The 13,745-nt window shown below is 52.9% G+C and overlaps 1 protein-coding gene across 7 annotated transcripts in view; it reads left to right on the top strand.

Annotated features, from left to right (window-relative positions):
• Window positions 1-13,092, top strand: part of LOC116082764 (core histone macro-H2A.1) — a 63,425-nt gene extending 50,333 nt beyond the window's left edge. For all 7 annotated transcript variants that reach the window (XM_031359692.1, XM_031359690.1, XM_031359691.1 and 4 more), the window contains exons 7-9: window positions 520-609; window positions 2,646-2,820; window positions 12,272-13,092. In XM_031359692.1, the coding sequence (XP_031215552.1) occupies window positions 520-609; window positions 2,646-2,820; window positions 12,272-12,437 (431 nt within the window). In that variant the 3' untranslated portion in view covers window positions 12,438-13,092. The remainder of the gene's footprint in view (window positions 1-519; window positions 610-2,645; window positions 2,821-12,271) is intronic.
• The last annotated feature ends 653 nt before the right edge of the window (window positions 13,093-13,745 follow it).

The raw sequence follows: 13,745 nt of genomic DNA, 5'->3' as shown, positions 1-13,745 counted from the left end.
AACTAAGCATGTAGTGCTGGCCCAAAGGTGGCCCAACGGGAACACTTTCTCCTCGGCCTCCTTCCAGGAGTGCTGGCTGCCTGGTGGGAGGAGCATGTGTTCTTTCATAGACCTCCTTATTTGGGGCTTCTCCCCGAGATACGAAACCTCAGCGGGCTCATTGGAAGCGAATGCCACCTGGTTTCTCGTGCCCATGGAAACATGCAGGCCAGGCACGTCTGTCAAGGACAGATGCCTCCTTTCAAATCTCTGGTATCCCCACCAGAATTCCGTACACCCAGAGAGGGGACAGCAAAAGGAGCCAGAAGAACGGTAGCACCTCGTGGCCACTGGCCGAGGGTAAATCCTTCCGAGGGGTTCCTCCCTGACCAGTCAAGGCGTAGATCCTGTTTTGCAGTCTTAAGAGACTATAGCTGCTTAGGCCACGTAAAGTATGTAATCACGTGACATATTGAGTGTCTGTGTGCCGCAGACGGGTGGCACTCTGACCCTGCCCTGCCCTGCCCTGCCCTTGCCTAGGAAACACGCTGGAGAAAAAGGGCGGCAAGGAGTTTGTAGAAGCTGTTCTGGAACTTCGGAAGAAGAATGGACCCTTGGAGGTAGCTGGAGGTAAGGAGGGAAGGGTGCTCACTGGTGTGGTGTGCACGGTGCTGGGGAGGAGCGGAGGATGCTCACTGGTGTGGTGTGCACGGTGCTGGGGAGGAGCGGAGGATGCTCACTGGTGTGGTGTGCACGGTGCTGGGGAGGAGCTGAGGATGCTCACTGGTGTGGTGTGCATGGTGCTGGGGAGGAGCTGAGGATGCTCACTGGTGTGGCGTGCACGGTGCTGGGGAGGAGCTGAGGATGCTCACTGGTGTGGTGTGCACAGTGCTGGGGAGGAGCTGAGCGTTGAGGGTGCATAGCAGTGCCACTGTCAGCAAGGTAGAAGACCTGTGAGCTTGGCCACTCAGAACGCAGCCCACACCTAGACAGCAGAGCTAAAGGCTCATGACAACTGCCTTCACACCTTAAAGTTATTTAGTAGCTCCTGTCTGCCTGGTGTCAAACTCAAAGGAGTTACAGAGGCAGACAGAGTTTGACAGGTCTGAGAGCCGGGAATAATTGAGGAAGAGGGTGAGCCACCTGCCTGCAAGCCTGCTGGCAAACCATCTTCTTCAGCCAGCTGTACTTTTAATGGGAAACATAAACACCCATTTCTTATGTGCCATGACCTCCATTCTTAGTTAGAAAGGGAAAACCAGGATTGGCATGTCCATGGGGGTGACGCGCTGAAACCTGGGGATTGTGGTGGTTAGTGTGCTTGAAGAACATGGCTTCCTGCTCTGCATGAAGACAGATCCCCATCCCCTTCCTCAATTCAGACATGTCTGCTCTTTCCTTTCATACTCTGCAGTCCAGTATGGCCTATTTGTTAAGGCCTTTGGTTTTAAAAGTAGATCTTGACTAAATGTGGACATTAATAATTGCATATGATGTCTACACAGGTCCTCTCAGGAAATAAACAAAGCCAGCCTCACCCAGTGATGAAATGTTACTTGCATGCTGGGCTTATCGGGAACCTGTAGTAATGAAATGTGAACTTTGACTGGGGCCGTGACTCTTCTGTTTTCCTATAAGGGGTACATTAGACAGAACACCAATGAGAAAGCTCTTTTGGGAAGTCCCACCCATGGCTTGCCTTGTGTAAAGTGGATACAGAGAAAGATAACTCTCTAGCAGGGGCTACTTGGCTGCCCTTCCCCATGCACCCCCTGCGCAGCCACCAGTCCACAAGTGACTCTTGGCACATGATCCAGTCTGATGTGGGAGGAGGCCTGGTTCTACCAGTCTGATGGGCTGTGACCATGGGAAGGTCCTCTGAATGGCTCAGGCTATTCTTGCTAGTTTTAATAACATTTTTGTTCATGATTCTAAGCTATTTTAGGTTTTTGTTGTTAACCTAAGTCTCAAACTTCTGGGTTCAGGTGCTGGGATTACACCTGGCTTACAGCAGTTGGAAAGTGTCAGGAGAGCCAGTATGTGCCTGCCCAGAGTAGATCTGTTCATGGGTTTTATTCCATCCCTTTCACCTCAGGGTCGGGTCCTCCTTTAGCCCAAGGCATGTGAACTTGGTGAGCACCATCCTACAACTGTTGATGGTGCTGTCAGCCTTGGATGCTGCTGGGGTAGCGCCAAGTACTTAAAACAAACAAACAAACAAAAAACCAGTTTCTGACACTCTGGCAAACCAAGAGCTTGAATGCCTTCTGATAGCAGGTCCTGTAGTACACCGGCCTCAGCAGTGCTCCAGGGGATTGGTGGGCAGGCTGCTTATAGCTCATGCACGTGAGAGAGCTGAGGCCATGCCCTTAGAGAAGCGGAACTGGCCCAAGAGGCCGCCCTTGGCGTTTTGTCATCATGGGCAGGATCAGGTCACACCGCCATGCTGCCTTGTCCTGTGTGTAGGGAGTCAGGTCCGTTCCAGGTACAGAGCAGCATTCAGTGGAGCTGGTGTGTAAGGCCCAGTCGCAGGTGCTCGCCATGCTTCCCGTGGACACTGGCCTCGGTGGTGGCCAAGAGGTGGCTAGGGGTCACTCGAGAGCAGAAGAGTAGGTGTGGCCTTGGCCTCTCATGACGTGACGTGTGCTTCCTCTTGTTCCTTCTAGCTGCTGTTAGTGCAGGCCATGGCCTGCCTGCCAAGTTTGTGATCCACTGTAATAGTCCGGTCTGGGGTGCGGACAAATGTGAAGAACTTCTAGAAAAGACGGTGAAAAACTGCTTGGCTCTAGCCGATGACAGAAAGCTGAAATCCATCGCCTTCCCATCCATTGGCAGCGGCAGGTATGGGCACAGGGGTGCAGCAGCCATTGTCAGCCATGGGTGTGTTTCTGCAATCGTGGCCCCAAATATAGAGCTGTCACTTGATGCTGAGGCCTCCTCCAAACCTTGCTTCTGCCAGAAATACAGAATGCAAAGGTAAACAGTAGTGTGCTCGGGCTGCAAAGTCGGCTCAGCTATGAGCACCTCCTGCCCTTCCAGAGTTCCCAGCATCCACCTTGCGTGCCTTACAACTAACTGTCTGTAACTCAAGCTCCAGATAATGCGCTCTTGGCCCCCACAAGCATCTATAAGCAGGTAGCATACACAGACGTATATATACATGTACATTTTTAAAAATCATTAAAAGAATATGGAAGGCTGATGAAAAGTCAGAAATATCTAAACCTTTGTGACAGCAAGTGTCACCACAGGGGTCTAGAGACAAACAGACGACAGAGGATCTTGAAGGGTCACTAAAACTCAGGTGGGTTCAAACCGGAGTGGGAATGCAGAACCAGTAAAAGAACCTTAGGTGCCCTACAAATCTTTGCACAGGGCCCTTGTCTAAGCCAGGGTTTCTATTGCTGTGAAGACACTCCATGACCAAGGCAACTCTTATAAAGAAAAACATTTAGCTGGGGCTAGCTGGCAGTTCCGAGGTTTAGCCCATTATCGTCATGGCAGCAAGCATGGTGGCAAGCAGGTGGACGCGGTGCTGAGAGTTCTGCATCTGAAGAGGCAGGCAGCAGGAAGAGAGAGTGACACTGGGCCTGGCTTGAGCATCTGAGACCTCAAAACCCACCCCCAGTGACACACTTTCTCCAGTAAAGCCACACCCACTCCAGCAAGGTCACACCACCTAATAATAACTAACGCTCCCTATGGGGCCTATGGCAGCCATTTTTATTCAAACTACCATAGTTTACTTCCTGACTCCAATAGGCTTGTAGCCAGATTATAATATAGAAATACTCAATCCAACCTCAAAAGTTTCCACAGTCTATCAGTCTGAACCCCATTTAAAAGTACAAAATCTCTTCTCAGAGTCATGCACTCTCTTAACTGTAATCCCTTGTAAAAGCAAAATCAAAAGGCAGATCATATAATTCATATACAACGCAGGATATGTATTACTATTCCAAATGGGAGCACAGTGAAGAAATACTGAAGCAGGATAAAAAACCAGCAGGGCAAACTCCAAAGTCTGCATCTCCACCAGCAGGGCAAACTCCAAAGTCTGCATCTCCATGTCTGATGCCAAAGTGTTCTTGCGGTCTCCAGTTGCTCTCTGCCTTGTAGACTTTGACTGTGCCACACTCTCTCTCACACGCTGGCTCCACTCCCCGTCAGCAGCTCTCCTCAGCAGGTGTCCCACGGCTCTGGCATCTCCAACATTTCAGGTTCTCCAAGGCAATGCAGGCATCACACCACGGCCTCTCTGAACCGCCATGCAGGCATCACACCACAGCCTCTCTGAAGGCCATGCAGGGACAGCCCGTACACACACCTGGCCTCAGCAGCTTTTCCGCAGAGGGGGATGCCAGAACACCTTTCCTGTATTCTTGACTCTAAAGCCAGAACTACGTGGTCGATGCTGCCAAGTTCTGCTGCTGTTGGGGCTGAACTACGGCCCCTTGTTCAAGAATATTTTTATCAGCTTTCTGGTTTTTGATGGTTCCTTCACTGTCTAAGCTTGGTTGTCCTGGAACTCCCTCTGTAGAACAGGCTTGCCTCAAACTCAGAGATTCACCATCCTCTGCCTTCAGAGCTCTAGGGTTAAAGGTGTGCACCACCATGCCTGGCCCTAAGGGTTTCTTTCATTCCTTTTCACAAGCTGGCAGCTGAGCTAGGTGGGCCTTGCTCTGAGGGCAGCGCTCTCTGAGGCCAGCGCTCTCTGAGGCCAGCGCTCTCTGAGGCCAGCGCTCCCTTTATTCCACTTGGCATCCGGCTTGTCTTTCCTCTGTCTACACCTCCTGCTGCCCCTTTCTCCTCAGAGTGGACATTTGGTATCTTCCTCGCTCCGCTTGCTCCTTTTCATTCTAGAGTTGTGGAAGCTGGTCGCTGATAATTGAGCAACACAATCAGTACTAGATTGTCTGGGAATCTCCTCTCCCAAAGCTGTCAATGCATAACTCTTGAATTTAGCTCTAGGCAGATTTTTTGGACAAGGGTAGGAACCAGCCTCATTCTTCACCAAGCTATCACAAGAATGGTCTCTAAGCTGGGCTGATCACAGAGGTGCCCAGTCCGTGTATCAATTCTGTCTTAGCGAGGGTTTCTATTGCTATAGTCTCCACAACCATGCTCTTATATGGGAAAACATCTAACTAGGGACACCTTACAGTGTCAGAGGTCTAGTCCATTATCAGCATGGTGGGAAGCATGGTAACATGCAGGTGGACATGGTGCTGGAGTTGTACCTCTGGACTGGCAGGCAGCAAGAACATAGAGTGAGTCACTGGGCCTAGCTTGAGCATCTGAAACCTGAAAGCCCTCCCAAGGTGACACTTCCTCCAACAAGGCCATGCCTCCTAATAGTGTCACTCTCTGTGCCCATGGAGGCCATTTTTGCTCAAACCATAATTGCCCTCAATCCCTTTGACTTTTACTCCCTAGAATGCTTTACCTTCCATTCCATGGCTGTAGGCGAACCAAAGACCTGTGGCTGAGGTCTGTATACAAGATGGGGCTGAGTGAGCACTTAGGGCCGGCCCTGCCCCAGCTCCTTCCTGCCTGTCACATACCCTGGGTGCACTTGGGAGACCCACCATTGAAATCAGACAGAGGACCAGAACTCGGTCCTGCCACTGAGTGTAGAGGTCAGGCCTAGCTATAGACCATTCCTCCAGTCTCTCTTGGGCAACACCGAGCTCAGCTGAAGTCAGATCTTCAGACTCCATCATGCACTAGCAGATAGATGGCCTAGAAAAGATCCTCACTCCGAAAAGTAGGCACAGCCATTCCTGGCGCAGCAGCTCGAGGTTATTGCTGAAGGTGAGGTTCTTGCAGGGAGAGTGTTCTCGGCTCCACTCTGTGGTGGGGCACCGTGCCTCAGAGGACACTGGAGGGCATCTCCTTGGCCACAGTTGGGAAAGTGCAGCTGGGCTGAAGCTCCAGCCGTCAGCAGCTGACATCCCAAGAAGCCCTACCATGTGTCTGTACTGGCCGGTGGTGCGTCTAGATAGGGCACCTGCCTTCTCTAGGAGGCCCATCGCAGTCTGAGGCTTCTGTCCTCCTGCATCCAAGACAGAACAGGGTAAGGGTATCGAGTGGCTGTCCTATATTAGTCTCTGGCCTGTGGGCTAAGCGCAGCTCTATGCTCAACACTACCTTCTGTTCTCACAAGAACTATGGAGGACAGAGGCCCTTGCTCCCTTTAGATCTCACACCTTCAGGCTCCACCATGGTCAGGTCTCTGGCTGTTGCTGACCCCAACTGTGATGGCAGAGGGAGCCCATCCCTCCCAGGCCAGGAGCTGTAGAAGATTCTCTCTCACTCTCTCCCCAGCCTACAGTGTTTTAAACACCAGGGGCTCCTTTGCCAGTGGTCCCTCACTCCCGTGTTGTTCGCATACCTAGTCTTCCTTGCACATCTGGATGAAAGACCAAAATTAGTCCAAGCATGTATATATAGATGAGCTTGAAGGACTCCTGAGCAGGCAGGAAAGCTCACACCTGTGCCTGCAGCTTGCTCACACTCACCAGCACACTCTACAGGCGCCGTGCCACAGCAGGAGCCCAGCCCAGCAGCGCAGGAGAGCTTCAAGGCCTGGAGAAGTGGAGTGGGTGGGTGTCTCCTCTGACTGCGCATCTCCACTCTGACCTCTTACCAACACCATGCCCAGACCAGAAATCTGTGTGTGATGGCTGATCTGTAAGACCAGCTCTGGGAAGACTGGAACAGGAGGATGGCTGTGATTTTGAGACCAGACTGGCTACAGCATAAGCCCCTACCCTGTGCCACGAACACAAAACAGTTGAACCCCCCCAGTGCCCTTTCCTCCTGCTGTGGAAGCATCTGCATAGACAAGTGTCTGCTTGTGCCACAGAGCTGGATGTGGTGTAGGTGCTAGGGCCCCTCCCAAAGTAGATTCAAGACCATTTTAACAGGGCTTCTGGATCAGAGCTTACGGCCATCCTTAGTGCTCCTACATCCCATAGAAGACCTGTCCTTTGGCTTTATGTTGCTATGCTGTGTGACCTCTGGTAAATGAATCAGTCTCTCTGTTCTGGGCCTTCCTTAATAAGCGAGGCCATGGGGTCTACCCTTCTTCACAGATGGTTCTGAGGCTCGGTTAATTAATGCTTCAGATGCACTTTGATCTGCCCTGATGAAAGGTGCTTCTGAAGAGCAGGGCCGCAGAACCTTTATTGGAGGTAATAATTTCACGCTCTTTCATATGGCTATTGGGAAATTCTTAATTGAAGCATAAAAGTAATTCTCATAAAAGAACATCTGTTATTACAAACTTATTTACATTTTTCATGGAGTAAAAGTTTTTAAAAATAATCAGTGGGAAGCTCTTTAAGGGCGGAATGCCAAAGGCAGCACATGTGCGGCTTCCCCAGCCACATCTGCCGGGCAGACCTCGTCCCACAGCCCTGCAGACAGCTGCCCTCCTGCTCCGCTCAAGGGGAAAGAATGGGGTTAGATTAGGCCTGCCAGTCAATCACAGGGCTGAAGAGGACGAAGTGGCTTGTCTGTGGTACAGAAGTCAGGGTAGAATGCAAACACGGGGAGGAGCTGGGAGCACGTCCCCCAGAGGGGCTGCTGGTGGCCTCCAGGGACACTGGCCTTGGTCACAATGTTAATATACACCTTGTGCCGTCAGACGCGAGGTTTGGGGCTGCAAGCGGGGATGCACTAGTGTGGGGCTTAGAGTAAACCCACCTTAGTCTTTGAGCACAGAAGGAAAACTACTCCTGCTTCTCCGACACCGTGTATGGGCATTCACAGAGCCCCAGGCGCCTCTAGACATCTTCACTGTCACCCAGTACTGAGGAGGGACACTGTTAACTTCATTCAGAGGTCAAAGAGCCACGTTCAGAGGGTTAAGGCTTGCACCCAGGCTGCACAGCTCATCCTTGGCAGGATGAGAGCTTACTGTTGGGGATCCAGGCTCTAAGGCTCGTACTGTTGGGCAGGCCGGACCTGCTGCCTGCTGTTCATGTTCTCCATGCCTGGCATCCCTGCCCACATGCCCACTGCATTCAGGCTTAAGTGTTATACCCCAGCATTGCCTGAGCTACCAGGGCTGCACAGCAGCGCCTGGGCCCCAGTGTGGCTTTAGAAAAGGAGAGACCAGAACCCACCCTGAAGGTCTCTGGGCCTGCAGCTGCTTGGAGGGCTGGGAGGGAGAGCCTGCTCCCTGCTGCTGACCTCTAGCTGTAGTAAACAGCCACTACCATCCTTTGACCATCTCCTACTTGAACTCCAGAGCTCTTGGCTTCTCCACCAGAAGTAGTCTTAGCCCGAAGCAGCTTCGCACGCAGTCAGGCAGCCGTCCTAGTGCCACAGAGAATGTGGGAAAACGGTGAAGGCCCCGGGCAACCAGCATGCCACAGAGATCTAAAGAGCCATGTCCCCACATTACCCAAAGCTCTCCTTTTCTCCCTCCAACACGGCTGCCCAAACTTCTCCATCTCTGGGATGTTGCTCTGACCTAGCACTCTGGGGTCTCCAGCTGGCCTGTCCCTCGCAATGGCCTTGCTCTCCCTGAGGTGATGAGGCTTAGCAAGGCCTACACAGGGGAAGACTGCAGACTGAACCCAGCTGTGCCCGCCAAAGCCCCTGACATCTCTTCGTATTAGCCTAGGAAGGTGGGGCCAGAGTGGAGAGAGGGCGGTCCAGACACAGTAGGACTGACCCAAGGGAGGCTCACGTGACTTTAATGCATGCCAGGCATGGCCCAAGGCTGGTAGAACAGGGGACAGCACTGAATAAGGGACGTGAGGTGCTGTGAACAAAAGCCACCGGTGAGAGCTGAGGCGTCTGGCAGGGGAGCACGAGTGAGAGCTTGGGAGTCTGGGAGGGTAGCACGGGTGGCTGCAGTGGCATCCCCACCTCATCATAGCATACACTCGGGAAATTCCTGTTTGCACTTGAAGAAACCAGTACATCCTGCACAGGGCAGCTGGAACCCAAATCTAAACCCCAGAGCAGAAGCCCAAGCCCTGAGTCTTTTGATGTCCCCCCAAGTTAGAGAAGATGGGAGAGACCTGGCAAGACAGGAGTGGCATTCAGATGGGAACCAAGGCAGTGACTATACATTGAAGCCTGTTGTGCTATCTGAGCGCGAATCCAGCTCTGCAGCCCTCTGGCAAGCTGAGACCAGCGTTGCTTACAATGTTCTCAGTGACCGTGATGCCAACAGTCATTCAGTCCCAGCTGTCTAAGGGTCTGGGGAGGTGGGTGTGGTCTACCACCTTTAGAATGATCCTGGGAGTCCGATTATCTCTAATGGGCCTGAGCTGCACTCCGCTGCCTAATACACATCATCTTGTCCCGCCTCTGACCTGACAGGGCTAGAAGCCCTGGGCTTTCAGCTGCTCTGTCTCTCCACCCTTGGGGGAAGGGCATGTACTCAGGTGATCCATGTGTGACTTGATGAGGTAGCCAAGGCACAGTGTGGCTACAGCTGCCCTCGCCTTTGGGGATCAGGGACGGCTGTGGAATGTCAGCATCCCATACATCTACTTTGTCACCTGTGTGTCTAACTAGGGCAGCTAGGGGACCCTGCTCCACAGCACAAGGACAGTGCCCATCTTGCTCTCTGCTTCTCCCCAGGACCTGCTACTTTAGAGCATGGGCCCCATTCACCAGCAGCAGGCCACAGTAGCAGAAGGGTGTGCTGAGGTGGGCACTACCAGTATAAACCTCTCACCCTCCTTTCCGCAGCCTCCGCACTGGGCCTAGATTATGGAGTCCTGCCCCACTGCCTACACGTAGAGTGTGGTCCCCAACCAGAGTGGCTGAAGGCCTGAGGGGCAGAAGTTCCAGGTGTGGAGCCCAGCCGGGAGTGCCAGACAGGCTCTGCATGATGTCAGCACCCACCTCAAGTTCAGAGTTAGGACACAGGAACCTTCCCTCAGCACCAGTTCAATACCCCTTTCTGGGGCCACAGCTGACCCAGCTAGGAGTGACCCACTCATTTGATGCTCTTAGAAGACTTAGGGGAGAGGCTGGGGCAACATGTGTCTACTTCACACACTTGGTGTGTGCCAGGTGAGGCCAAGCACGCCAGCTGGCTGACCACACAGGAGCACACAGCTGTGACCGTTTGGCTACAGGGAATTGCCGGAAGCCTTCCTCAGCTCTGCTCAGGAGAGCAGGTGTGAAGTGAGGCAGGCCGGCAGGCAGGCCTTCAGTAGCTGAGCAGAGCACTGGTGGACTACGGGGCCGCACCTTCCCATGCAGAGAACAGCTCCTCGCACATCTCAGAGCCCATCTATCCAAGGTTATGGCCACAGACTGGGGTCTGCCCGCCCGAGTGACTTTCTCTGTTCCCTGGGCCTGAGTGCAGTAGACAGCAGTGTGCACACAGCCGGTTGCGGGCTATACCACTGGAATGAGCTACCTACAATAGATCAAGTTCCCACCCAGCCTGCCTTCTGTGTTCTCTGTCTGAGAGGTTCATGGCCACTGTGCCAGCTGCCTGGTGCCCCGCCGTAGCCTGACTTCTGTCATCACATCCCTGCTGTCTTCCAGCTTAGCTAGACCACCAAGCTCATCCTGGGAAGAAACCAGACTGTCTGGAACTCGGAGCTGAGCTATGTGTAAAGAGGCCCTGAGCCTGTATCATACCCCACGATGGCCCTCTAAGAATGTTCAGCACTCCTGAAGCGTGACCATATGACACCGTGAGCACTAGCAGCTGTGGAAAATGTGGCTCCCCGGGTGTGTCAGTGTCACAGGCACAGTGCAGAAGGCTGGGGGAGCTATGAACACATTGTCATCCCAGGGAGGACCAGCCAAAATGGCAGGCAGGCTAAGGACTGCAGACTACAGTGAACAGGGGCATACCCGTGAAAGCTGCTCCAAGCATAGTTTACTTCCACCAAGGCCAGGCCGCTCCATAAGTGCATGTGCAGCATTGACCAGGAGCTGGTTCGGGTACACACGGACCCATCCATGCTGAGCTCCGAGGTTCCGAGTTCACGTTCTGAGCCCCTGATGACATAGATTTTCACACATCCGAGGCAGGATACTGACTCGGAGACCTCAGCGATAGCCTGAAGTGGAGGTCATGGATACCTGCCCCAGAATTCTGCTCTGCACCACAGTGGCTGCCCTGCCCTTTGCAGTACCACCAGCTGACGCCGTTTGAGATGGTCTCTGGACCTGGGCTCACAGATGCCTGGTTATGATTGCCAGTCTCCCATCCAGTGAGTGCTGCCTGGTTCTGCCTGGATGATCTACGGTGCCCGTACTTTTGGTTTCCAGTGAGTTGAGCTTGTTAGGCATGCAGTAAGCAGATGTGAGCACAGTAAGCAGCAGAGAGACCAGGTTGTGTGACACTTACAACACTCAGCAGAAACCACCTGTGGAAGCCTAATGGAGAGAGCAAGCAAGCGAGCAAACGGCTCCTAGATAGCAAAGCAGTGTCCAGGGATGGGCTTGGCTTCTCGTCCCCACAGCTGGGGGGCTCAGCGCTCTGAGCAGTGTCCAGGGATGGGCTTCTCGTCCCCACAGCTGGGGGGCTCAGCGCTCTGAGCAGTGTCCAGGGATGGGCTTCTCGTCCCCACAGCTGGGGTCTCAGCGCTCTGAGCAGTATCCAGGGATGGACTTCTCGTCCCCACAGCTGCGGGGCTCAGCGCTCTGAGCAGTGTCCAGGGATGAGCTTGGCTTCTCATCCCCACAGCTGGGGGGCTCACTGCTCTGAGCAGTGTCCAGGGATGAGTTTGGCTTCTCGTCCCTACAGCAGACTTTTTCTTTTCTTTCTTTTTTTTTTACATTTTTCCAGACAAGGTTTCTCTGTGTAGCCCTGGCTGTCCTGGAACTCACTCTGTAGACCAGGCTGGCCTCCAACTCAGAAATCTGCCTGCCTCTGCCTCCCAAGTGCTGGGACTAAAGGCGAGCACCACCACGGCCCAGCCAGAGCAGACATTTTTATACTGTGGAATAACAGGAACCCTGTGGCTGGTTGTTCGTCTTTCCTCTGCTGTCAGAGCCAGTCTGCCTCACGACAAGGAGGCGAGCGAGGAGGATACCTGAGATGACTGTGCTCTGGGACAAGGGAGGTCACGTTGTAGAGTTCACTCCCAAGTGCCAACAGTACGTGGCAGTTCCCTAATACAACTTACCCTGTGAGGGCTCTCTTTATGTCCAGTGTGAGGGCCCCACAGGGGAGGCCTGAGGTGGGCCCACGGCCGACGCCCCCCAGTGTGAGGGCCCCACAGGGGAGGCCTGAGGTGGGCCCACGGCCGACACCGCCGACCCGAGTGCTGACCAACCGCTGTGTTCTCTCCAACAGGAACGGGTTCCCGAAGCAGACGGCGGCCCAGCTCATTCTGAAGGCCATCTCCAGCTACTTTGTGTCCACTATGTCCTCCTCCATCAAAACTGTGTACTTCGTGCTTTTTGACAGTGAAAGCATAGGTATCTACGTGCAGGAGATGGCCAAGCTGGACGCCAACTAGGCCAGCGGTCCCTAAGAGCCAGCACATGCCGTGTCCCCACCTCCAACTGGAAAGAAAGAAAAAAAGAGAAAAAAATCCCCTCGGCTCTTCCTGGGAGGTGGGACTCCTCTTCCCTCCCGCTCACCTAGGGAAAATAAGGTTTTGGTTTCCGGTTTAATTGGATTTTTTGTTTTGCTTTTTTTGTTTTGTTTTGTTGGTTTTGTTTGGTTTTTTGTTTTGTTTTGTTTTTGCCTTCTAAGATGTTTTCTGTTAGCACTGATAGCTGGCATTGTCCTTGTTAAGCACTGCGTTCCAGACCATGTCTGACTACTTAGTTAACCTAGGAGAGTTTATAGTTTTACTTTAATGAAGTCCTGATTAACACAGAGCAGCGGAGCGAGTGGCGATCCCTCCCCTGTGCGCAGCAGCAGGAAGCCCCGTTTGTAAAGTGTGTTGTGCTGCTTTACCGTACACCCAGTGGCGTTCTTTTTACTATAACGGTCCCGCCCCCCAGAAGAGAAATCATAAAATTTGCAACAGACCTAATTTTTGTTTACTTTTTGTCTTAACGATAGATTTGAAAATGAAAACTGTTAAAAAGACAACTGGATCTGTTGTCCTTATTATATTTGAAATTTGTGTGAATTGATTTTAGTAAAACGTTAAATTGTTGTGACTGGCCGTGTTTTGCATTACTGTGCCTGTGAGCCCCAGGCCAGTTTCCCTAGGGCACAGGCATGGTCAGCTCACACCCAGGGAGCTCCTGGATAGTCCCTGTACAAGTAGGTCAGCCATCTGCTGGCCCTAGGGGTGTGTAGGGAATTCATGTAGGAAGCTTCAAGTCTCCTGAGTGTGGTTGGGGTGTCAGTCCCATCTCACAGAGAAGGCACCGAAAGCCACACCGACAATAAGAGGCTGACGCAGAGACCAAGGCCTTGGATTCTGGGCCAGATCCCTCCTGGCCCCCATCTGTCTCTGACTTGTGCCTGGGTTCTTCAGATAAAACTCAAGCCAGGAACCCTCTGCTGGTCTGCTTTTGCCAAGCCCCCCTACAGGAAGGTCCCTAGCAAGAGGGTCCTCAAAGATACCCTGTCACTGCCGAGGTCCCAGGGTCTGCCACTCAAGATGCCTTAGCGAAACAGACACCTCTGCTTCGTGGGCACTTGTGATGTCATCTAAACTTGCCTAGAAGCACAGAATCCTTCTCATATGTCCTTGGCAGGTGTCTGCCTAGAAGGGCAGGGGGCAGGTCAAACCAGGAAAGAGTATGAGGCACTGTCCAGAGTGTGGACCTGCGTACAGCATCTCCTCTATGCCAGCTGTGGTGGT

This window comes from Mastomys coucha, unplaced genomic scaffold (genome assembly GCF_008632895.1).
Source record: "Mastomys coucha isolate ucsf_1 unplaced genomic scaffold, UCSF_Mcou_1 pScaffold7, whole genome shotgun sequence".
NCBI lineage: Eukaryota > Metazoa > Chordata > Mammalia > Rodentia > Muridae > Mastomys > Mastomys coucha.
This window is presented reverse-complemented; position numbering and strand designations above follow the sequence as displayed.